We start from the raw sequence: 25,000 nt of genomic DNA, 5'->3' as shown, positions 1-25,000 counted from the left end.
ACATAAATCAACAACATTACGGGAGCCATTACTGACCCTTGTGGAACTCCGCTCTTCGCCTCCCTCCATCCGGGCATTCTTTATCACTGGTCTTAGCCACGGTCTTTCAGGAAATCCTTCATTAGTTTCAATATACTTCTTTTAAGTCCTAAAATATGCTCCAATTCCCGTAGAAGTCATTTGTGTGGCACCTTGTCAAAGGCTTCCTCCGGATGTAAATACGTATAATCAACCCAGTTCTCTCTTTTAGCACAGTTGCTCTTGAATAAAAGCCTAACAGGTTCGATACACATAATCTTCATTCCTGAAACTGAGTTGATCACTTTAATGTCCTTTTAGGTAAAACCAAATGTCTTTCAGAAACTTCTCACATATTTTAGCTATTATATTGGTCTATAACTCTTCCTTTTTCAATTGTTTTACTTATTTTCTTTTAAATTGGCAGTACGTTAGCATTTTCACAATCTTGAGGCACTATTCCTTCTTCTAATTAACAAAAAAAAAATAGGTTATGCCACTTGTCCGCTAGTTGCTCTCTTCATTAAATTTTAATCCAGCTTGAGATCCAAACAAGTCCTGAACCTTTCCCCACATCTGATGTTTCTAGTAGCTTGTAAACTTCCTTCACTTCCCCCTTTTGTATCTTTTAAACAAACATCTCTATTCCTGTTCTTCGATACAATTTTTCCTTGGTGAAGACTGATTGGAATCTTGTGTTCATTATATCAGCTTGAATCGATGTATTTTTGTAGACCTATCTTTCCACTGTTAGCTGAGAGATTTCTTTCCTATTAGGATTCGTTTTTACATTTATCGATAATGCCTTTTCCAAAATTATTTTATTCCTCTTTAGATTCTCATTCATTTGTTTCTTGACTTAATCTGTTGTAATTTGTTTTCCTCCATTTGTCAGCTGTCTCGAGTTTTCTACCTAACCATTCTTTCATCTGATTGTTTTCAAAATTTCCTATTCCTTCAACGTTTGTCTTGCATTAATGAGTTCCTTCCAGTCTACTTCTTATAAAAAAAATATCCTCTCAAACCTGTGAGATCAGTTTGTATGTGCAAACGTAATAAATTCATGGCAGGCCTTTTCATATAGTTTTATTCAGACAAATACAATACATCACAGAAAACGTGATGAGTGCTGGAAATCTTCGTGTCAGACAACCTAATGTCATTTTCTCAAACTAACTTGACTAGCATGTTTATTTTGCCTGTCGTCGGGCGATTTTATTCGGTTCAGGAGAAAATTCAGGAAGCCAAAGGGCCGAGGACCTCTGCTCAATGACCTTGAGAATTGAAAAAATATATAAAAACTCACAAGCTTATTTTAATCAACAATTAATTTGTTCCTTATTATCACAATGCAATGAACAATTCTACTCAATTTCTAAGTTACGCGGAAATCACAAGATTTATAGCAACTAACAATTGATACATTATCATCACAAGTAAATAGGAGTAACGAACAGCTCTGACTATTTTCCAAGTGTTAGACGTTATCCAGTACTCACCAGATTTCCTGAAGAATAGTTTCTCAAATTCAAGAGCAGGCAACTCGACACTGACAGAGGCGAGAGTAGCCACCACTCCTGCCACGAATAGGGACCCGCAGGTTTCTAAGATCTGAAAGAGACAAGAGAAGGAACGCAGTTTATGAGCTTCTGTCTTTGTCGACAACCTCGAGGGAAGATCTGGTTTACCAACAGGGTGGTTAACGAATAGAACAGACTTGTAATGAGCGCTGAGACGATTGGCTATTTTAAGAGAAGATTTGATCAATTTATGGACAAGGATGGCAGGTGGTAAGCGACATGGAACTGCCTAGTGTAGGCCTTGCGGTCTCTTGTAGTCTTCCCCGCTCTTATGCTCCTATGTTCTTAAATCTGTTATTCGGGAGGCACAACAGGGATCAATGGGACACAGCTTTGTGGTAGCCAAAATACAACGAAAGGATTCAATTATCAAGATAAGATATACTAATGAAAGGTTGACTTAATAGTCATACAATGAGATGGAATGATAAAACATGCTGACATGAGACCTTTAGGCCCAAAATAAGGCCGAATGGAAAAAATACGTAGATAGATGAATAGATAGAGAGGTAAATAGATATAATGCTGATTATTTTTCATTTCTATTAATTTTTCGTCCTGTTATCCATCTTATATATCCTCTTTTAATAAACCTCTATAACTCAACCACTTCAGCGGAGATTTGAAATCTGCGACCAGTTAATAGAAATATTTAATAAGTCGGTAGACACTGGTTTTGTGCCTAATGATTGGGGGCAGGCAAATGTTGTTCCTCTTTTCAAAAAGGGGAAATAAATAGTCTATATGCAACTACAAACCAATCAATTCGACATCAGTTGTAGGTAAAATGTTTGAATCAATAATAGTTAATAGACTTAGAGATCACATCGAGAGACATAAGTTGATTCGTGACTCACAGCATTGGTTCTCCAAGAGTAAAGGGGCATTTAGACAGTCAAACGGTTTGACAAATCCGATTTGTCAAACAAGTGTTTGAAGTGATGTTTGACCGTGTAAATAGGGTATTTGGTTGTCAAACACGTTCGACAAACATGTTTGACGACCAAATACCCCATTCACACTGTCAAACATCACTTCAAACACTTGCCTGACAAACCGGGTTTGTCAAACTGTTCGACCGTGTAAATGGCCCTTAAGTCATGTGTAACTAATATTCTATCTTTATACACCAATGTCTTCAAGGCGTCAGATAACAATGATGGTTACCTTGATTTTAGCAAAGCGTTCGACAAGGTGCCCCACCAGAGACTACTAAATAAACTCAAGCCCCGTGGCATTGGAAGAAAAGTGTTTGAATGGATTAGAGCATGGACCAATGACAGAAAACAGCTGGTCACCATAAACGGTGTAAAATCCAAATTGTGGGAGTCTTTCTAATGGAGTTCCCCAGAGGTCCCTTGTTGTTCATTATGTATATAAACGACTTAGACAATGGAATTAATAGTGATGTTAGTAAGTTTGCGGACGACATTAGAATAGGATCCCTAATTAGGTTAGGATAAGACACCGAGATTCTGCAGGAGGATCTTAGCAAATTGTTCACATGGTCGGTGAAATGGCAAATAGACCTTAATATCTCAAAGTGCAGCGTGTTAAACGTAGATATAGCTTAGATAACAATTTCTTAGAGAAAACTGAGTGCAAGAGAGACTTGGGAGTTCTAGTGAGTCCTGATATCAAATCCAAGTAACAGTGTATTAGCGCCAGGAATAGAGCTAACACAGCATTAGGTTTCATTGCTAGGACGGTTGCGAATAAAAGTGCAGAGGTAATTATCAAACTCTATCTAACGTTAGACCCATCCTTGACTATACGGTAAAGCTTTGGTCTCCGTCGTATAGAATGGATATCAGTTCACTAGAATCAGCACAGAGGAGAATGACTAAAATAATACCTGGGTTCAGAAATCTACATTACGAGGACAGCCTTAGGCACTTAGTATACACTCTGGAAAGAAAGTAGAGTGTAGTGATTTAATAGAGATATTCATGTAAATCAAAGGCTTTAACAAGAGTGACACAAACAAGGTCATCATATTAAAACAACGGGGTAGGACTCACAGTAATGGATATAACTTGGGAAAATTTATATTTAAGAAGGACATAGGTAAGAAGGGGTTTACTAAACGAGTGGTCAACGAATGGAATAGACTTATTAACTATGTATTAAGCGCTGAAACTATCGGTTGTTTTAAGAAAAGGTTAGACAACTTTATGGATGGGAATGACAGGTGGTAATGGACATAGAACTGCCTAGTATAGGCCTCATGGTCTCTTGCAGTCTCCTTCATTCTTATGTTCATGTGTTCCTATATTCAGTGTGATGTTGTCTCCAAAGACAGAATCACAATCTGTTGCTTCCAAAACATCAAACCCAAACTGATATTCAGTCAAGGTATTAAGGTCATCTTACCTTTGTTGTGTGTTCGTAATAGACCCCTGTCTTCAGCGAATAAGCCATCATGAGCTGAACAGAGAATGAGGTGAGGAAGATGGCGTAGGTCAAGCGGCTTATTGGCTGCCATGCCGGGTAAGAGAGGAATGCGTTCACCGCGCCTGGTGGTAGGGGGAGGAGACAAATGTCAAGAGTATTGCTTGCTGTTGACCTGAACTCGTTCTCAAAGCTTATAATCTTGATTATATATCTATCAAATTTATTTTAGTAATTATTATGTTTTGTTTTATTTGTTATTTTATTCTATTCTATTTTATTTGTCTTATTCTATTTTATTTTAGCTCATTTTAATTTAATCTAATTTTATTCTATTTTACCTTATTTTACTTTATTTTAGCTTGTTTTATTTTTATTATATTTAATTTTATCTTATTCTAGCTCACTTCATTTTCATTTTTTATTTACTAATTTTTGTATCGGAGATCTTAAAACATGTGGCGTCTTTCTATAAACTTCCGTTTTCTTTCCCTTTTACATGGGAGAAGAGGCCTCTATATACATATATATGTGTGTGTGTATGTATATATATATATATATATATATATATATATATATATATACACATATGTGTGTGTGTGTGTGTGTGTGTGTGTGTGTGTGTGTGTGTGTGTGTGTGTGTGTGTGTGTGTGTGTGTGTGTGTGTGTGTGTGTGTGTGTGTGTGTGTGTGTGTGTGTGTGTGTGTGTGTGTGTGTGTGTCTGTGTGTGTGTGTGTGTCTGTGTGCGCGTGTGTGTGTGTGTGTGTGTGTGTGTGTGTGTGTGTGTGTGTGTGTGTGTGTGTGTGTGTGTGTGTGTGTGTCTGTGTGTGTGTGTGTGTGTGTGTGTGTGTGTGTGTGTGTGTGTGTGTGTGTGTGTGTGTGTGTGTGTGTGTGTGTGTGTGTGTGTGTGTGTGTGTGTGTGTGTGTAAATACATAGAGAGAAAGATAGAGAGACAAAAAGGGAGTAGATACGCACCTCCGTAACCTGTATGACAAACAAAAACGACCCAGGCTACGGCCAGTGCCCAGGCCGTTCGATGGAATCCGCCGTAGAAGAACTGGGTCATGACGTCATAGTACTCTCGGTTGTCAAATCTTTGATAACTCCAGGTTCCCAGCAAGACTGAGAGAGCTAGGAACACTGATACTGTCCACCCGGCCACAGCCTGGAACTGATAGTTAAGGTTTAAGCGTTGATGCGTTAAGGAGTGATCTTGGCGATGAATGATAATTAATTAATTAAATCGTCCTCATTGCGGTCACAAAATTGTGAACGTTTTGAGTTTTCGTCGATAATATAACTTGTTGTTTTCACGCATTTTGTCATAGGGCATTAAGCAATACTTCATGCACTTAAGAGCACATAAATGCATCCACATAGTATGTGCACGTAAATAGTTGGAGTGTTGCTTATTATTTATGACGTATTGCGTAAAAGTTGATAAACGTTATTCTAGAAAATTCTTTAACGTTAACAGTTTTATCGCCGACATGAGGGTGCCTGTACTCATGGCATTTCGACTATTTACAAAACAGTAAACATCGGTGCATCATATTATCCAAAGCCAACTGTCGGCAGTAGACCTACTCACATTGAAATACACTTTCAGTCATGTCACACTTGTCAGTCTGATAAACAAAACAGATCTGCTCACATATACTTCTCTGTCAGAAAGTAAAACCTTTAGAATTTCTTCTTATTTCCTCTTAATATAAATATCATGTGACCTCTGATATGTCCAGTGGAAATACTAATTCTACGATCTTCAGATGAAAGTTCAGGTTCAGGAGTAATAAATTGAGATCCTCCCTCATTTTCTCGAGAATAAAAACATAAATTGACTTCTGATAAGCTCAGTGGAAAGATTGATTCCATGATCTTCAAATGAAAACTTATGAATAATATTTAATTAGTTTGATAAAAATTTACAAAAAAAAACACGTGAAAAACATTTCATAATCTTTAGATTAAAATTTATGAATAACAGTGAATTATTTCAATAAGATTTACAAAAAATCGTAAAAAAGCACTTCATGATCTTCAAATGATAACTTATGAATAACAGTAAATCAGTTTGATAAAATATGAAAAAAAAAATCGTGAAGGATCATCAGATGAAAACGTGAAAACAAAACAGTGAATCGGTTTTATGAAATTCAGAAGAAAAATCGTGAGCCACATTTACCGGTGTGAGTCCAATGTCTTTCCCTCGGAGGTTGAAGAGAAGGTACCCAGTCCCAATACCGACAATCCAAGGTCCAGCACGGCACCAGGGCATCAGATACACATTGGTACGGTATTCCTCCATCACTATCTGGCTGTGGAGAGATACCAGTAAGTCGTCAACAAGTGATGTAAATCACAGGACGGTTTCTGAAGTTCCTTTGAAATGTATGATAGATTTGCCAGCAAGTAAGATGAGAATCCAGTGTCTGGAATTTATGATAGGTCTTCCATCACTATCTGGCTGTGAAGAGATACCAGTAAGTCATCAACAAGTGATGTAAATCAGAGGACGGTTTCTGAAGTTCCTTTGAGATGTATGATCCTGGACAGATGAATTTGCCAACAAGATGAGAATCCAGTTTCTGGAATTTGTGATAGGTCTTCCGTCACTATCTGGCTGTGGAGAGATACCAGTAAGTCGTCAACAAGTGATGTAAATCACAGGACGGTTTCTGAAGTTCCTTTGAAATATATGATAGATTTGCCAGCAAGTAAGATGAGAATCCAGTGTCTGGAATTTATTATAGGTCTTCCATCACTATCTGGCTGTGAAGAGATACCAGTAAGTCGTCAACAAGTGATGTAAATCAGAGGACGGTTTCTGAAGTTCCTTTGAGATGTATGATCCTGGACAGATGAATTTGCCAACAAGTAAGGTGAGAATCCAGTTTCTGGAATTTGTGATAGGTCTTCCGTCACTACCTGGCTGTGAAGAGATACCATCAAGTCGTCAACAATCTTGTAAATCACAGGACGGTTTCTGATAGTTGTGATAGGTCTTTGGGACGTATGATCCCGGACATATTAAGATTTGCCAGCAAATAATAACAAAAGACAAGGTCTGGAATCTATGATAGTTTTTTTTCCATGTAGATCAAAGGAGATTTTTTAAGTTTATGATTGATCCCTGCGATGTATGATCCTGAACAGATTAAGATTTACCAGGAAGTAAAATCAGAAGACAGTGTCTGGAATTTATCATAGTCCTTTGTCGGTGTCATCCTGCACAGATAGATTTGCCAACAAGTAAATTAAGAATCTAGTTTCTGGAATCTATGATTGTTCTTTGTTATGTATCAACCTGCTCAGATAAGTTTACCAACAAGTAAAATCAGAACCCAGTTTCCAGAATTTGTGATAGTTCTTTGCCATCCATCATCCTTGTCAGAGACTTGACAACAAGTGAAATTAGAAGGGTACTCGTGACAGATCCTAGCAAAGAATCATCCTATACAGATAAAGATTCAAAGGATTACAAAGGAGGAGCATACCGACAGGAGAACTTTAGGTCATAATTAGGTCGGATGCAAAAAATTATAATAATGATAACTAAATAAACAAATAAAAATTATAATAACACAAATAACAATAAACAAAATAAATAAATGCATAGGTATAGTGAAATAATAAACAAACAGGAAAATAGTAAGTAATAAATTCAAAGATAAATAATAATAAGTGAAAATCAAGCATATAGTAATAAACAGACAAATAATAACAAACAAATAAACAAATGATATAAAATAAATGGCAGGCATTACAGCATCTTGCTTAGGTGTTTATCTAAACGAATCTTACAGCTTCAAACTGAACTACATTGTATTGCCTCTGCAGGAAGTTTATTCCCTTCATTAACTACACGGTTAGCGAAGTTGTTTCTACCCACTTCCAAATTAATTTTGGAAGTGGGTAGAAACTTCAAGGGATTAGTTTTTCGTGTATGTGAACAGCTCTGTTAAATGGCTTTGAGCATTTGGTTCTTACCCTTGAACACTCTCTATTAAGGTCGGTGGGAGGTCATAATATCTGATGATCATGGCAGGCGAGAGGACGGAGAGAAGGCTGAGGACGTAAAGTATGGCCCTGCCTGCAAACCATACAAGAACAGATCACAGACACTGCGGAAGGTAATGAATGACATTCCCGACAGTGAAAGAAAGGTCTGACAAGAATGTGTAAGGAGAAAAGGATCCATGAAATTCTTTTACAGACTATATTAAACCATATAAGTTGAAATTATTCATTGCATTTGACTTCGTCTGTTTGTGTGAGTATTTTCTTGGTTTCATTTGTCTAATTGTGATATATCAAAAGAGAGTTACACTCGTAGGGTTTTGTCTGCACATCTCTATGTCTTTTCTCTCTCTTAACCACTTACCGAGGACAGGATCGAAGTAGAGAGACAAGATAAGGACAGGAGCTATCAAATAAAGCTGAGTGTCCACCGCCGTGTACCAGTTTTGCTCAATACACTGCAAAGCAACATTATTTCATTTAAATCTTTCACACAAACAAATGAGAAGCATCACAGATCACCCTTAAAGACATAGTGTTTTCCCAGGCCTTAAAACTCGAAGTGAGATCACTGTTGAATATGAGTGGAGTGGGATGAGCATTGGACTTACGCTTCCGCCACTGGTGAAGAAGTTGTTGACGAAGAGGAGTTCCTTCCACCACACCGTGCGACAGGGACGGACGGCCTCGTCGAAGTGGTGTGACAGAGGACCACTCACGAAGTAGCGGAATACAGTGGCGTTCAGGGCACACACAAGAGCGATCGTGGGCATCAGTCTACTCATGTTAAGAAATGATAATGATAGTAAATAGATGAATAAATAGATAAATAAATAAATTATTTTTTATATTATATATACACGGATATGAACATGTTAGGAGGAAGCATCAGGTAAATAATATCAGAGAAATCACATAAAAAATAATCGAAAATGATTCTTATGTACATGGACATGTAAAGTATTTAGGTTTGGTGTACACAAAGAAAGAGGCGTATGTCTGCTACAATTCACTTTCAGGTCACAAACCGTAGCTAATGATATAACCAATAAAACACGAAAACTGTCAAATAAGGGCTTTTTTTTTTAAGAATATTTGGGTAAGGAGAGATGAAACTGAGGAAGGCCGAACAAACATAAGAGTTTCTTGAGATAAATATCAGCGTACCTGATGATACGGTGCACGAAGAACTTGATGACGTCAAGTCGTCCTCTTCTCTGGACTTTCCTCAAGGCGCCATAAGAGACGAGAAGTCCGCTCATGAAGAAGAAAGTGTCCACGCTCAGTTGCGTGTTTATGATGATTTGGAAGAAAAGGGATCTCGTTTTCTGAAAGAGATTTAAATTTGAAATAGAAAAAAACAATTGTAAAAAGTTTTGTGTTGAGTAAGCTATTGTTTTGTTGTTCACGAATCTTAATAGTCTATTGCATACGCCATCTTATATAGATATATTGTGCAGTTCATTGGGCAATGCTTTCTGGATATCTATGCAACTTTGGGTTAAATAATTAAGCAAAACCCAATTGTAACTTTAATGATTCAGATATTTAGGTATCCTAGATTTTAGGAAGACATTTGACAAGCATCATTTGGAAGACCACTGGCAAAACAATTATTCTAGAAACTACATGTAACAAAGTTACGGCCCACTTCGTTTCATGCGTTTAATCTATTTTCAAAAAAGAAATCTTGATTTACCTCCTTACCTGTGAGAAGAAGAACAGGTTGGTAAAGAAAGTGAAGTTCACAATCTGCTGATGACCATACACCACCCAACACATGGACAACACTCTGTTGTAGAAATCAAACTTAAAGTCTATACTTCATTCTATTCACGTGCGTGCGTACGTGCGTGCGTGTGTGTGTGTGTGTGTGTGTGTGTGTGTGTGTGTGTGTGTGTGTGTGTGTGTGTGTGTGTGTGTGTGTGTGTGTGTGTGTGTGTGTGTGTGTGTGTGTGTGTGTGTGTGTGTGTGTGTGTGTGTGTGTGTGTGTGTGTGTGTGGTGTGTGTATGCGCGTGCGTGCGTGCGTGCGTGCGTGCGTCGGCGTTTTTTATTTTCATCAATTTCACCTTTGATATGATGGTGCATTTTACTTTTTGTTTAATGTCAGCTGACGATGAACTCGAGATGAAATATCAATTAATTGAAACCACATTTTGTTCCTAAATCAAAAGTACTAGTATCCTTATGGCTACAGCTAGAAAAGCTTGAACGTTAACGATTTTAATCAACAACATCATCAATTGGGGGCATCATACGCCAGAGACCACATTCTTTCACTCACACGCCAGCGCCAGTCCCCACGGTCTCTCCGAGCAAGCTCCCATGTAGACACCCTTCCCACTCCAAAGAGCTCTCGACAGGTTCGATCAACTTGCCCCAGCCATGAATTCTGTGGGCGTCATCCCCTTCTTCGTCTCCTCCATCGAGGGTTGTCTCTTGCGGAGACAGGATCCCTGTGAGTAGGATCAACATCAGGGAAACGTGCCACATGATGCCCATATAGTCGGAGTTGACGTTCACGAATTATGCTGAGGGTAACTGGCCTAAAGTGGGTCTCACAGGATATCCTCTGGTTTGATACAAAGTCATTCCAGCGATAACGCATGATTCTCCGAAGGCACTTAGTACCAAAGACATCGAGACGCCTCCTGAAGCCAGTATTCATTATCCATGCCTCACAGCCGTACAGCAAGACGGGGAGCACAAGTGGCTTGAAAATTCGAATCTTAGTCCTCCTACATAAATAACGACAACGCCATATACTCTGGTTAAGCGAGTTCATAACACCATATCCCATGAGCAATGCCAATCCTTCGAAGTACTTCCTGACATGACCCACCACTGTTATGCACTACACTACCAAGGTATGTAAAGCTTTCCAAGACCTCAATGTCCTCGCCACATATATGGACAGACTGAATTGTGCCAGCCAGTAAGCCCCCAAAGTCCTGGACCTTGGTCTTGGTCCAGGAAACCTTAACTCCAGACGGTCTCGTCTCCCTGTGCAGTGACTCGAGGGCTGCAACCAGGACCTCCAACGACTCCGCAAGAAGGACAGCATCATCAGCAAATACAAGGTCAGTGACCTTGGTGTTGCCAATAGATGCTCCGCAACGACATTGATCGACAACTCTGTCCAATACCCAGTCCATGCAGGTGTTGAAAAGTGTTGGGGCGAGGACACACCCTTGCCTCACTCCTGAATTAACAGGAAAGAAACTGGACACGCCTCCTCCATACTTTACAACACTATCTGTCCCAGGGTGTAAGCCATATATCAAGTCAGTAATCCTTGCAGGAATCCTATGGATCCGTAGAAGATCCCAGAGCACTCAACTATGCACCGAGTCAAACGCCTTCTTAAGATCAACTTAAGCTGCAAGAAACCCTTGTTGAAACTCACGCCTGCGCTCCACAAGAATACGCAGCACTAGGATTTGATCATTTGTTGACTTACCTGGCGTAAACCCATACTGTTCAGGCCTCTGAAATTTTAGCAGATGTGAACTAACCCGTGTCAGCAATAGATGGCCAAGCGGACTTGGTACACTGATCAGTGTAACGCCACGGTAGCTGTTGCAGTCCTGCCAATCCCCTTCCCCCTTCAAGACAGGGGGAATGCTATCAGACTGCCAGACAGTAGACAGCACCGCATGCAACCCGCGGATCATGGCCTCACTTCCAGCTTTTATCAACTCCGCATTGATGTTGCAGATGCCAGCTGCCTTTCCACCTTTCAACTTACTCACAACTTCTTTGAGGGCGGAGATTCGTCTATCGGTAGATCAGGAGTCACCACCTGAACACCATCGAGGGGAAGCTGTACGCTTGGAGGGTCACCCATGAGCAACTGCTTAAAGTACTCGGCAAAGAGCCTACACCCTTCCACGTACTTCCATAAACCCTGTAGTTCTGCAGTATCTTCCAATGAATGCTAACAAGTATATGGTCGATCTCCTTAGCCACTCCTCCGGTATTTATATACCATGTCCATCGGTGTTGCTCTCGTCTTTGGAACCAAGAGCCAGCAATCCTCAGCCTTCTGGACTTTGCAAAATTTATAAAGAGAGAACTGTTGATGTGCCTGATTCCAGAATCATAGGGGCAAATATATGCTTCATAGCCAACTCTGTTGATGCCATTAACCGCATTGAAATCACCCAAAACAATAAGTGTGTCTCATGGCGGGCTCTTGTCAACTATAGATTCAAGCTTGGCATGGAACTTATTCTATTTAAGGTTTATATACCTCAGTGGGAGCACATACTGCAATAAAAGAGATAAAACCCAAGGTCTTCAGCTTTACCAGCATCATACGCTCATCAACATGAGTAACCTTTACAACGGCGTGCTGTAGTCGGCTAGATATGCCTTCAGCTACTCCCACACGTTGGGTCCCATTGTTTCGACCCGACCAAAAATAGGTGTAACCCTCACTACTGATCTCGCCGCTGCCTGGTCTTCTCACCTCTGAGAGAGCCACTATATCCAATCTAAGCTTCCTGAGCTCCGCCGATAAAAAGGGTAGTCGGTCGTCCTGGGAGAGAGAAAGAATGTTCCAGGCTCCCATACGAAGAGCCCGCCGGAGGTTCACTCCAGGCCTGGCTCGACGTGTTTGTGCCTCATTTGCAATACTCCAGCACCCCCAACAGCGGGTTTGGTGATTTTGACGGGGTCAGGTTGCAAGCCCATCCTCATCATATGTGTCCAGCATGATTTCCTAGGACATGCGCCTATGATTCGCTCTTCCACGCCCCAACCCACCACCGAGCCCAATGAGGAGAGACCAGGATTTGGATACACATTAACTCGATAGTCCTAAGGATCATGGAAAAGTATAGGCACCCATCACCTTGACACTAGGAGATGACAGCCGCAGACCGTGCGGTGTTGACTAGTGGATTACCAGTCTGGGGAGCTGGTTTGGTCGCCGACGATCCGACCCTGTGACAGGTAGTACTGGGTTACATGATACTAATAGAAGGACAGCCGCCTCACCTGACAAAACAACGTTTGCCTACTATTTCTCACTCTATCATAAATGATAATCATTACCTGAACTATTTGCATTCACATACTGTGCACATGCTCAGTGATGTATATGTAAACAGTTGACTGCTTGTAATTCATGACAAAATGCATACAAGTAGGCGCACATTATAGACAAAAATCGTTAACGTTCATGTTTTTGCGGCACCAACCATGAGGATGCCTTACGTAATCGTATTGGAACACCTAACGTTGACGCTCAAATCCTGATGGCAAGGTCTTCATGTATATATATATACATATATATATATACATATACCAAAGGGTTTTTCCCCCTAAACGGGGGGGTAGCCAAAAAGAAAAATACATAGAAACCACTCCCACCCATTCCATTTCCTATGTATTCCATTCCCCTCCACCCTCCTCCCTCCCTCTTATCTTGACACCTCCTGGTGTGTGTAAGGTTGTCCTTACCTGATGCCATGGATGCAGGCGATGGTCCCTGGCGGTCTCTTCTCCGAAATGTGAAAGATCTTCTTCAGGTTGGTCCTCAAGGAGAACACCAGAAGGAATCGTAACATTCCTGAAGAAAATAACAAGAAAAGAAAATTAAATAAAATTAATTTAAATCAGATTGAATAATATCGAATAAAGTAAAATAGGATAAGATAAAATGAAATAAAATAAGCTTAAGTAAAATCAAATCAAATCAAATACAGTCAAATCAAATCCAACTCAGACAAATTAATTCAAGTAAAACAAAACAAAAAATGAAATAGAATTATATGAAACAAAATTAAATATAAAATGAAATATCAAATAAAACAAAATAAAGTAAAACAGAATATAATGAGATGGAATAAAACAAAATGAGATAAGATCAAATGAAACAAATGCAAACAAAATTAAATGTAATAGAATAAAACAAAACAAAAGAAAATGAAATTGAATAATATAAAACAAAATTTAAAAGAAATAAAATAAACACCTTATGAACGAAAACGCTACCATCGTTTCTCTTGCATATATTGTTAAATGCGACTGTAAGGGGATGGGCCAAGGGAATTGGGAATCCCCCTATTTTCATCTAATTTCTCCTAAAGAAGAGTCAGAACAAAAATGTGTTTTGGCTCTGCTTACCAACCCCATTATTAGACATTAGTATTCCCCACGAATAATGAATCAATTATTTTCACTCATTTTTTGGTGTTTTCAGAGAATCAAAAAACTTACCTGTCCTTAAGGTCTGTCTGTCTATAAGATTGATGTAGACGTCAGCGACCGAAGCCACTACGATCAGCATGAGCAGGAAGGAGAGGAGGATGCTACATCAAAGAAAAGAAAAAGAAATATTGTACAAAATAATTCCATGTCGATGAATAGTTCATGAAGTTACGGATATTTTCACTCATGTGAACGTCTGAGTTTGGTGTGTGTGTGTGTGTGTGTGTGTGTGTGTGTGTGTGTGTGTGTGTGTGTGTGTGTGTGTGTGTGTGTGTGTGTGTGTGTGTGTGTGTGTGTGTGTGTGTGTGTGTGTATGTGTGTGTGTGTGTGTGTGTGTGTGTGTGTGTGTGTGTGTGTGTGTGTGTGTGTGTGTGTGTGTGTGTGTGTGTGTGTGTGTGTGTGTGTGTGTGTGTGTGTGTGTGTGTGTGTGTGTGTGTGTGTGTGTGTGTGTGTGTGCGTGTGTGTGTGCGTGTGTGTGTGCGTGTGTGTGTGTATATATATATATATATATATTTGTATATATATGTATATATATATATATATATATATATATATATATATATATATATATATATATATACATATATCGGAACTTTTCGTTCCCAGTATTTGAAATATCCGCATTTCAGATTATCCCACTGAAGGGAACAGTATGTACTTCCTAACCCCAAGTGTACATATGTACATCTATGTACACATTCATAACATGAAGAAAATAACTCACATAACGAAGATGTCCCCAGCGAGAAATTCTGGTGTTTGATCCTTTGTATGACAACGGACACCAACACCAGGGTCCTCCAGAACGTCGACCAGCGTCGCCTGTTGCGAGAGTCAAACCCAAATGAGATTAGGCGGACCTAAGCTTATTATCCATTTCGTTTAATTCTGAAATGCCTGAGAAATATGGTAGGGGTTACTAGGTTGGATAGAGTAAGAAACGAGGAGGTGAGGAGGAGAACGGTGTGGAGAGGAAGTTGGGAGATAGGGTTGAGGAAAATGTATTGGGATGGTTTGGACATATGGAAAGAATGAGTGAAGGAAGATTAGTAAAAGAGATATGGAAGGCAGAGGTGGAAGGAGTGAACATGAGGGGACGACCTAGTATGAGATGGATGGAAGGGGTAAAAGGGACATTGGGAAAGAGGGGAGTGTCTGTTGAGGAAGGAAGGGGGAAGACAGAAGATAGGGGTGAGTGGAGAATGGCTGTATATGGATGATGCTGTGATGTATGGAAGGATCTGAGTGGGGATGGGGAGGGTGAGAGAGTATGTGTGAATAATAAATTGATGCATCCCGAAGGGAATTCTCCCCGTTTTCTCTTTTTCTGCATGAGGGGACGAGGAGGGGGATCGTCGATTAAATAAAGCATCCTTACTGTGGATGTACTGTGTCTTGCTCTAATGTTTCTGACCAGGGCAGTGGGCGAGATGCAGGGATGACCCGTCATCCAGGAGGAGCCAAGATAAGAGGGAGGGAAGAGGTGAATATGTGTGGAGTGTGTGGTTTTTGTGCCTTTGTTTTTTGGCTACCTCCCTTGTAAGGGGGTAAAAGCTGTTGGTATATATGTGTACTTATTATTACCTTTTTGGTCCTACCTTGAGGTCTTCCTCTGTACAAGAACTTGGAATGCATGTTGAATAGCCTCGCTCTCCCATTGGTATTGGAAAAGTTGCAATTCGAAGAGGTTCTCCTTTTTTGGCTGTGTTGTTGAATTTCTTCAATCCAAACGTACTGAAAAGCACATCAACTGAACAAAAACACATCGAAAAATTGTGACTCTAATCAAACTATTAGTAAAGTAAAATCACATTAACAAATTCAAATATATCCAACTATAATAGAAAAAAAATGAAATGGTTTTGAAGACTTAAGTTACCTGTAGGACACTGCACAGTATTTTCCCTTGACGTCATATCGCTGAGAAACGGAGGAGGTCTCCAAGCATTCGTGATAATTCCCCAATGGTTTGAAATTTCCCCACAAAATGCCATCAGACAATTTACCCCAAGAATCAATCACTGCAAAAATAAGCACAAAGTCCCAATGTTATGTTATGCTATTGATGGTAATGGCAGGGCAGGACTTGTAGTAATGGATTAAAGTTGGAGAAATATGGGTTTAAGAAGGAAATAGGCAAAAACTGGTTTACCAATAAAGTAGTTAACGAATGGAATAAACTTAGTAACCACGTAGCGAGCTCTGAAACAATGGGCTGTTTTAAGAAAAGATGATATAACTTTATGGATAGGGATGACAGACGATAAGGAACATGGAACTGGCCAGTGTGGGCCTTATGGTCTTTTACAGTCTCCTTCATTCTTATGTTCTTCTGTTATTGATGGTTGCGGCACTGCACATCATTATAATACTGATAACAAGGGTGTTTAAAGACACTTATGAATACAGGAGTGATGATGAGGGTGATAATGTTAATAATATTGATGTTAACCTTAATAATGATCAATATTTTTATCATATAATTGATCATTATTGTCATCGTGAACGTAAATGTGGTGATAATTTTTATTCGTTATCATAGTCATTATTTTAATAAAGATCGTAATAACAAGCATGATTAAGTCATATTGATATTCAAAATTATAATCATATTCGTTATCATAATGATCTGAGCCATTATCAGAATAGTCGTCATAATAATCATAATGACAATCACAATCATATTCTCTTGTGATGAAAACAGTTATTCGTGAGATGACGATATGATGGCAGTAATTCCCGTAAGGAGTATTGACTGTACAAGTTTCACAAAGTTTAGGTACACCCTTATGGACCAGAGTAACGCAGGATTTTTGTATGATTGTAGAATAACCTGAAGTCAAAATGAAAAGAAAACCCTAATCACTTTGAACTCTTATTTCTTTGAACATCTATTTCTCTCTCCATTTCTAAAATAGATTTTAGAGCACCGCTTCTATTAATCTGAATGATTGGCAAAGCGTTAATAAGTACTAAAAACACTTGAGACTTATAAAGGTAATCTGTAATGACGATGATAAAGTAGAAAGCAGTTACATGTTCAGGAAAGACAGATGATATTACCACGAAGATTGTAATTACAATCGTCGATAATGTCAGCCAAGGCTGTCATCGTTTCAGCTGATATTAGGAAAATATCAGCGATAAGGACGCCAGTGATGGGAATCTAAGTGGAGATGTCAATTCATCTTAACAAGAGTGATAGTCATGTATTCTATCGGCAATAACCAGCGCTTCTATCCTTGGGGAGAATATCACACTGAAGAGGAGTGGAATCGTAAAGGTTTTGGCCAAGGAGGAGATATTTAAGGAAGGATAATAAAAGAAAGGAAGGAAAGTACAAATTACAAGTAATTAGTGTTCTTCCTTGAGTGGAGATTATTCTCCAATCATAGAATAATGCTGCGTGACTCTGGACCGTAGGGATGTCACTTAAATTCCTAAAATATTGACTACACAAAGACTTATGCAGTAAGTACAACGTACGGGGAGAGAAGATAGTGGCAGTAATAGTAAATGTTATAATAAAAAATTATAATAATTCACATCATAATGATGTATGCAGTGATACCAGTAACATTAATAAAAACAATGTTGTTGTTTTTTTCTTTAGAAAATACCCGTTTTCGTCAATACTATACTTCTTCCATTATCTGGTGACCTATAGCAGTGGTTCTCAAATTTTACCATGCCAAGGACCCCCCAGCCAATCAAAAGTTATTATTACCATACCAAGATACCCATTACATGATTATAATGCAGTAAATTTACTATTTGCATATTCCTACACAAAGAAAGTATAAAAATAAGCATTTAAAATATTTTCAAAATTTTGTCGATTTTCGGTTTAAAAACATTTCCATCTTCAGTTCACACTTTCTGTAAGCATAGAATAAAGCTTGAATGAATATAAATATTAATCAAAGAAACAAATGAAATATTATGACATATAAAAATGTAATAGAGAAGTGCTGGCTGATTGCACAACAAAATATCGATATCACCGACACTATAATGACAGAATCAGTTTTGTATATTTTTATAATTATATAGTTTTTTCTGGATTTTTTTTTTTTTTTTTTTTTCATTGTGTCGCGGACCCCCTAGGACCTTCTCAGGGACCCCCAGGGGTCCGGGGACCCCAGTTTGAGAACCACTGACCTATAGGATGTGGCCGGCAAAACCAGCAGCGTTCCACGTCTAAACCATCTCCAAAGAAAACGGGGGAGACACCATTTCTTTATATTTGCATGTATGACCGGTATAATTAAAGAGACTGCAAGCGGCCCGAAGACCCGCACCCAGCTTCTCTATGTAATTCTCTATGAGTGACCTGCGCACCTGGTCTGGAGCCGGGGCAACGTCGCCTGACCTGAGATAATACATCGTTTAATAAGTCTCTTCTTTTCTTTACAAGTATAGCAATTACTCATATCACCTACCATTTAATGAAAAAATCAATATGCATTTAGAATATCCCATGTTAACATACTCGGGGTAGTGAACAGCTTCCGATATATGCTGAATGTTTTGATTCAGTACGTGACAACACGGCAGACAACATCTTGTGGCATACGAGATAATGAAAACAGTATAGTTTAATGAACTCCGTGCCATGTTTTCACAAGTAATATTACTACTGGTACAGCCTAAAAACAACCGCAACATCCACCACTTCTGTCATCACAACAAGAGTGAGATTATCTGTCAATGGGTCCTTTTCCCGACTTTGTAACCACGATACTTACCTAACCTAACTTGAACTAACCTAATATAACATAACGTAACTTAGCCTAGCCTAACTTAACGTAACCAAAAATAAGCTAATATAGCCTAGCCTACCCTTGCCTAGTTTAACCTAACCTAACTTAATCTAGCCTAACCCAACTTAACCTACCCTAACCTAACCTAATCTAGCCGAACTTAATCTAGCCTAACCTAACTAAGCCTAACCTAATCTTATCTGTATGAAAGTGACGGTTGCCGACAAGTCTGTCGAAATAAACGGAGCTGCCTAGTGTAGGCCTTATGGTCTCTTGCAGTCTCCTTTATTCTTATGTTCTTATGTTCTAAACACCAAATGTGAGGACGGAGCATTTATTAATACGACGTTTCACTTGTTACATCTCGTCCTCACATTTGGTGTTTATTTCAATGATTATCTAATCTACTAGATAAACTAGCCAAGCCCAACCAAAATTAACCTTCTTTGACACACAGCCAAAAATCATGGCAAATGGAATTTAGTGTTCACAACCACCCCAAAGTCAAAATATCGTTAGGGAGGAGGGGAGTTCTATGACGTCACCTAAAGTGCAGTGTGAGGGGAGGGGGGGGGGAGGACCCGAAGTATCCGAGTTCAGGGGAATAGACCCACTGGGAAAGATTTCATTTTTCGCGTCATCACCACCACAGCCAGCATGACCACTAATATCATCGCTACAAACACCATGACAGTACAACTACCACTGCAATCACCACTGGCATTACAATAACTAGTAACAATCTCTTCTATATGCGGTCCTCATAGACCAGCAGAGAACTCGAGTCCTACTCATGTCTGGATCTTACTTCGAAGGGGCCACATGGTCCGTGGATGGTCAAGGGCGAGCTTCATAAGGACGAGGTCTCTCCTGCAGGCGACACTTGTCATGTTGTTCTCGAGGGACGGCAAGTAGACGCTTGTCCACGCACGAAGCTCCGAGGGCTGAGGACCCCATACTCCTGAGCAAAGCATAAACAGAGTCTGCATTACTACAATAACAATATTCTCACCGCTCGTGAAATCGTGGCACTGGTTGTGATAGTATAAAGCCTACAGGTCTTTCCATACCTCTTCCTTTGTTCAAGGAGTACAGCTTATCCTCGATGGCTTTGAAAAGGTGCTTGTTCGCCAGGGAGTGCTCCTTCTCCGAACAGACGACGAGGCTCGCCCTCATAAGGAGAACGAAGAGTACGGAGATCCTCATCTTTGGCATCTATTATTTTTCATGGCACTAAACCAAAAGTCCTCGGTTCTGCATAATCTAAGTCTCCTCTCTTCGTCTGAGCTTCCTTCACTGGTTAACACCGAGGCCCTTGCTGGACGAACATCCGTGTTAAGTTCCCTACCACAATTGACAAAAAAAGAAACGGTGCCCGTCCCTTACGGCCATACCCAAACTAAAGATAACGACTTATCTGTGTGAGATTAGACATCGCACTAAGTGAAGGAATAGAATCAACTGATTAGACAACGTATAAGCAGAACAGCATTTGTTTTAACCTTGGAGTGCACGCACCCTCCAGGAAATACTGAAATAGATTTTAGAGCATGCAAGAAAAGTCTGTTAATTGTAGCCATGTAGCAGCTCTAACTAGATGTATAGGCATTCATACACCACCTAGACCTAACTATACAGAGGGTGCTGATGCCCCTAATGGTTTATAAACTCAGTTTTAAAAGTCATGTCACTTTACCCCTTTCAAAGCATCAACCCCCTTCAAATGCGGTTTTATCTTCAACTGAATGACATCGTTTGGTGTTAGCATGACATAAAAGATTATCTATCAGGATTGATGCATTGCATTTACAACATAAGTTACATAATAATACTAACTCTTTTAGTCATGGCTAGACAGCTGCTACTACCATTATAAGAGCTTCAGGAAAAGTTAGCAACCAGTACTGATACATTTAGCTTGGCACTGAATCCTATATATTTAGTTAGTGAACGCTTTCCTGCCAAAAGTAAGGAATTGGACACCTTCAGGCAAGAGCAGAGGTTCTCAGCCTCTGTCCCCACATACCCAATACTTTATGCATTGCTGCAGATTAGCATCTTAAAGAAGATCACTACGACACTAAATAATATAGCTAAATATCCACTAACTACCACTAGTTTTTGGTTTGTGGACCATCTTGTGGCCCTCGGTGTTCCACTAAGTAGCCCGTGGAGCACAGTTAGTGGGTCACTGGTCCAGAGGAACCTATAAACAGAAAAAAAGAAATATTATCCAAGTAACGTAACGGGCACAGCATCTTTAAATATCTTTTACCTTTGACGCCAGGTGATTTTGTTCAAATTAGATAGCACTCTGGGCATCGTCGTCAGCCCTTAACCCGAACCACTACACCAGTAAGTTGTGTGTGTGCGTGCGTTTTGTGTGTGTGTGTGTGTGTGTGTGTGTGTGTGTGTGTGTGTGTGTGTGTGTGTGTGTGTGTGTGTGTGTGTGTGTGTGTGTGTGTGTGTGTGTGTGTGTGTGCGTGTGTGTGTGTGTGTGTGTGTGTGTGTGTGTGTGTGTGTGTGTGTGTGTGTGTGTGTGTGTGTGTGTGTGTGTGTGTGTGTGTGTGTGTGTGTGTGTGTGTGTGTGTGTGTGTGTGTGTGTGTGTGTGTGTGTGTGTGTGTGTGTGTGTGTGTGCGTGTGTGTGTGCGCGTGTGTGTGCGTGTGTGTGTGTGTGTGCGCGTGTGTGTGTGTGTGTGTGTGTGTGTGTGTGTGTGTGTGTGTGTGTGTGTGTGTGTGTGTGTGTGTGTGTGTGTGTGTGTGTGTGTGTGTGTGTGTGTGTGTGTGTGTGTGTGTGTGTGTGTGTGTGTGTGAGAGAGAGAGAGAGAGAGAGAGAGAGAGAGAGAGAGAGAGAGAGAGAGAGAGAGAGAGAGTGTGGAGAGAGAGAGAGAGAGAGAGAGAGAGAGAGAGAGAGAGAGAGAGAGAGAGAGAAAGAGAGATTCACCATGGTCTTGGATCACGTGTTGGACTCGTGATCGACAGCTATTTACCTCCCGGAAGAGAGCTGAGAGCTCATATGATCGATCAATGGGTAATGCTATGAGCTTACACGCACACACACACCCAAACTCCCCACCCACGAGAGGGAGAGATAAAGAGAGATTATTAGATAGAAAGAGAGAGAGACAAGGGGAGAGAGAGAGAGAGAGAGAGAGAGAGAGAGAGAGAGAGAGAGAGAGAGAGAGAGAGAGAGAGACCCCATGCCTATGGTTGAGCAGGTTGGAGCCTCGCTTCTTGGAGTCAAGAAAATTGAGACGGTTCGAGGCATACCTGGCGGCGAGGAGAGTTCGTATTAAAGGAAGACGGAGACTACGTTAACCCCACCCCCTTGCTTTAAAATCTTTTTCCTAAGGGAGGCACCGTACTAGGACCCTCTGAATGGATAGTTCGCGATGTCAAACCAAATTAATCATCACTTTCATATTTGAAAATGTGTACATAAATGCACACAAGACTGACCCAATTCACACAAAAAAGATATATTTCTGTGAGCTGATAGATAATGTCGCGCAGAAGATAGGAGTAGTACACGATAATGTTGGTCTTGTCAAATCTTATCATAGATATTGTCGGAGGGGAATAAGTAGTTTCTCTTACAGAAAAGAAAATAGTTTACAAAAGTGTGTGTGTCCTTGCGAAATCAATATTATAGCAAGGTTGTAATAATAAATTCAGAATAATGAATAAAGAAGATAATGTAGTTATTGTTGTGGTAAAGGACAATAAATGAATGCTATTTAAGAACAGATTTGTAATTTCATCCTATGGCTGCCACTTACCCTAGTTGTACAAAGACATGAAGCAAATATGACGAATAGAATCACAGCCAATTTTCTATCATTATAAAATACATAATAAAATTACCGGTAGATTTTTATGGATAAACCAGTAAACTAGATAAATGTATCTAGAAACTAGGTAAAATTATATTTTCAATTGGTAGAATGCTCTACCCATATTTGCTCCAATCAATCGTTAGAACCGACTTGACATCACGAGTAGGCGATGTGACGTCACCAAACTTGAATTTATTAAGATATCGAATGTGAGAACACCCATAGATACATATTACATTAAATATTATCCACGTTTTCTTTGGTAATTTATGTAATACTTTATACATTTTTATCACAGTATCCTCATGCAATCTATAATTAAACTTCATTGTATACAGAACAGCACTTGTTTTAACCTCTGTATTGAACTTTTATGTATAAAGAATTTTATTTTGTATATTATACGCAATTTGACAATAGGCATTTTGTTTTCACAGTATTATAAATGTGTCTGTATTTTGAGACACTTATATCTCCATTAACTGAAATGAAATGCCTTGCGGCAGCTAAGATAAATATAAAAGTTGTAAGATGTAGCGAGAGGGTTAGGATTGTGTTTGTGTCCAAAAGTGCTGACGTGGATATTCTCACGATAATCATTTCCTCTTGTTTGGGTCCGACGATCGTCTCGTGAGATACAATAGAAGGGAGAATGAATTATTGTTGTTGTTGTCTTCAAGTAGAGAAGAAAAGGTAAAGGTGCAGATGGAGAGATGATAATGGAAGAGAAGGCAGTAAGAGGAAGATGGGCAGAGTATTTTAGGGAGTTGCTAAATGTGAAGGAGGATAGGGAGGGAAGGGTATTTGCAGTGGGAAGTGTTAAGAAAATGAGAGTGATGAGTGAGGAAAAGGGAGGAGAAATAAGGAAGGATGAAGTGAAGGCAGTTGTTAGGATGATGAGAGCAGGTAAGGCACCTAGTATGGATGGATGTCATGCAGAATGTCTGAAAAAAGGAGGTACAGTGATAGTGGACTGGCTGGTGAGGTTATTTAATGTTTGTTTAATTGAGGGTAGAGTGCCGGAGGACTGGAGGAGTGCCTGTATAGTTCCATTTTACAAGGGAAGAGGGGGCAAGTCTCAGTGTAGTAGTTTCAGAGGGATTAGCTTGTTAAGTGTAGTTGGGAAGGTTTATGGAAAGGTCTTGATTGAGAGGATTAGGAGAGGAACAGAGGGAGTAAGTGATGAGGAACAGTGTAGGTTTAGGAAAGGTAGAGGTTGCGTAGATCAGATTTTTATGGTAAGACAAATGTGTGAGAAAGCTATAGGAAAAGTTAAAGATGTATTTTGGGCTTTTATGGATCTGGAAAAGGCTTATGACAGGGTAGACAGGAAGGCACTGTGGGAGGTATTGCAGATATACGGAATAGGAGGAAAGCTTTTAGGAGCTGTCAAGAGTTTCTACGAGAGTAGTAGAGCGTGTGTCAGGATTAGAAATGGAGAGAGTAAGTGGTTTGAGGTAAAGATGGGACTTCGTCAGTGATGTGTTATGTCACCCTGACTGTTCAATTTATACATGGATAGGATGGTGCGAGAGGTAAATGCAAGGGCGGTGGGTCAGGGATTTGAGATGGTTAAAGAAAATGGAGAAAAGTGGGAGATAAGCCAGCTGCTGTTTGCAGACGATACTGCTCTTGTAGCAGGATCAGAGGAGGGATTGAGGAAGTTAGTGACAGAGTTTGTGAAAGTGTGTGAAAGAAGGAAGTTGAAGATAGATGTAGGTAAGAGTAAGGTGTTGAGATGTACAAGGGGTGAAAGTGGCAGCAGACTGGATGTGAGTATTAAGGGAGAGAGACTGGAGGAAGAGGATAGTGGACGGGAGAGGACAGAAGACAAGGGTGAATGGAGAATAGTTGTATATGAATTATGTTGTCGTCCATGAGGTGGAATGGGTGGGGAATGGGGGGTGAGGGAGTATGTATGAGAAAAATTTGACGCAGCCTGAAGGGATTTCTCCCCGTCTTCTCCTTTTCTGCGTGAGGGGACGGAGAGGGGGGTCGCCGATTTAATGAAGCGGCCTTGCTGTGGATGTGCTGTGTCTTGCGACACTGCTTCTGACCCAGGCAGTGGACAAGATGCAGAGATGACCCGTCATCAAGGAGGTGCCAAGATAGAAGAGAGGCAGGAGGGTGGAGGGGAATGGAGCGTGATAGAGATGGAATGGATGGAAGCAGT

At 40.0% G+C, this 25,000-nt stretch overlaps 1 protein-coding gene and 1 long non-coding RNA gene across 2 annotated transcripts in view; both read right to left on the bottom strand.

The window, feature by feature from the left end:
- LOC143032799 (uncharacterized) overlaps positions 1–25,000 on the bottom strand; it is a 438,832-nt gene that overhangs the window by 68,040 nt on the left and 345,792 nt on the right. The gene's annotated exons all lie outside the window — the stretch shown is intronic.
- On the bottom strand, positions 1,089–20,372 carry LOC143032792 (nose resistant to fluoxetine protein 6-like). The gene is made up of 17 exons (XM_076197839.1): positions 20,061–20,372; positions 19,799–19,951; positions 16,107–16,248; positions 15,826–15,961; positions 14,952–15,049; positions 14,237–14,328; positions 13,478–13,586; positions 9,718–9,802; positions 9,178–9,338; positions 8,622–8,787; positions 8,375–8,468; positions 7,981–8,083; positions 6,176–6,308; positions 4,966–5,161; positions 3,972–4,114; positions 1,518–1,629; positions 1,089–1,292 (listed from the first exon to the last, which is right to left on the bottom strand). Exons 1-17 carry the CDS (start codon positions 20,203–20,205, stop codon positions 1,285–1,287), a joined length of 2,076 nt encoding a protein of 691 aa, XP_076053954.1. The 5' UTR covers positions 20,206–20,372; the 3' UTR covers positions 1,089–1,284.

The sequence above is a fragment of the Oratosquilla oratoria genome, chromosome 14, assembly GCF_046742065.1.
Source record: "Oratosquilla oratoria isolate Oo_2021 chromosome 14, ASM4674206v1, whole genome shotgun sequence".
NCBI classification, from domain to species: Eukaryota; Metazoa; Arthropoda; class Malacostraca; order Stomatopoda; family Squillidae; genus Oratosquilla; species Oratosquilla oratoria.
The sequence above is the reverse complement of the archived record's forward strand: the minus strand, read 5'-3'. Positions and strand labels throughout refer to the sequence as shown.

What these genes read in the sequence shown, in the direction of transcription:
- LOC143032792 (XM_076197839.1), bottom strand. Translation starts at nt 20,205, where the DNA reads ATGCCAAAGATGAGGATCTCCGTACTCTTCGTTCTCCTTATGAGGGCG. An exon ending in CTCCTTGAACAAAGGAAGAG is followed by an intron (nt 19,952 to 20,060) that starts GTATGGAAAGAC and finishes TGCTTTGCTCAG; the next exon opens with GAGTATGGGGTCCTCAGCCC. An exon ending in TTAATAGAGAGTGTTCAAGG is followed by an intron (nt 6,309 to 7,980) that starts GTAAGAACCAAA and finishes ATCTCTCCACAG; the next exon opens with CCAGATAGTGATGGAGGAAT.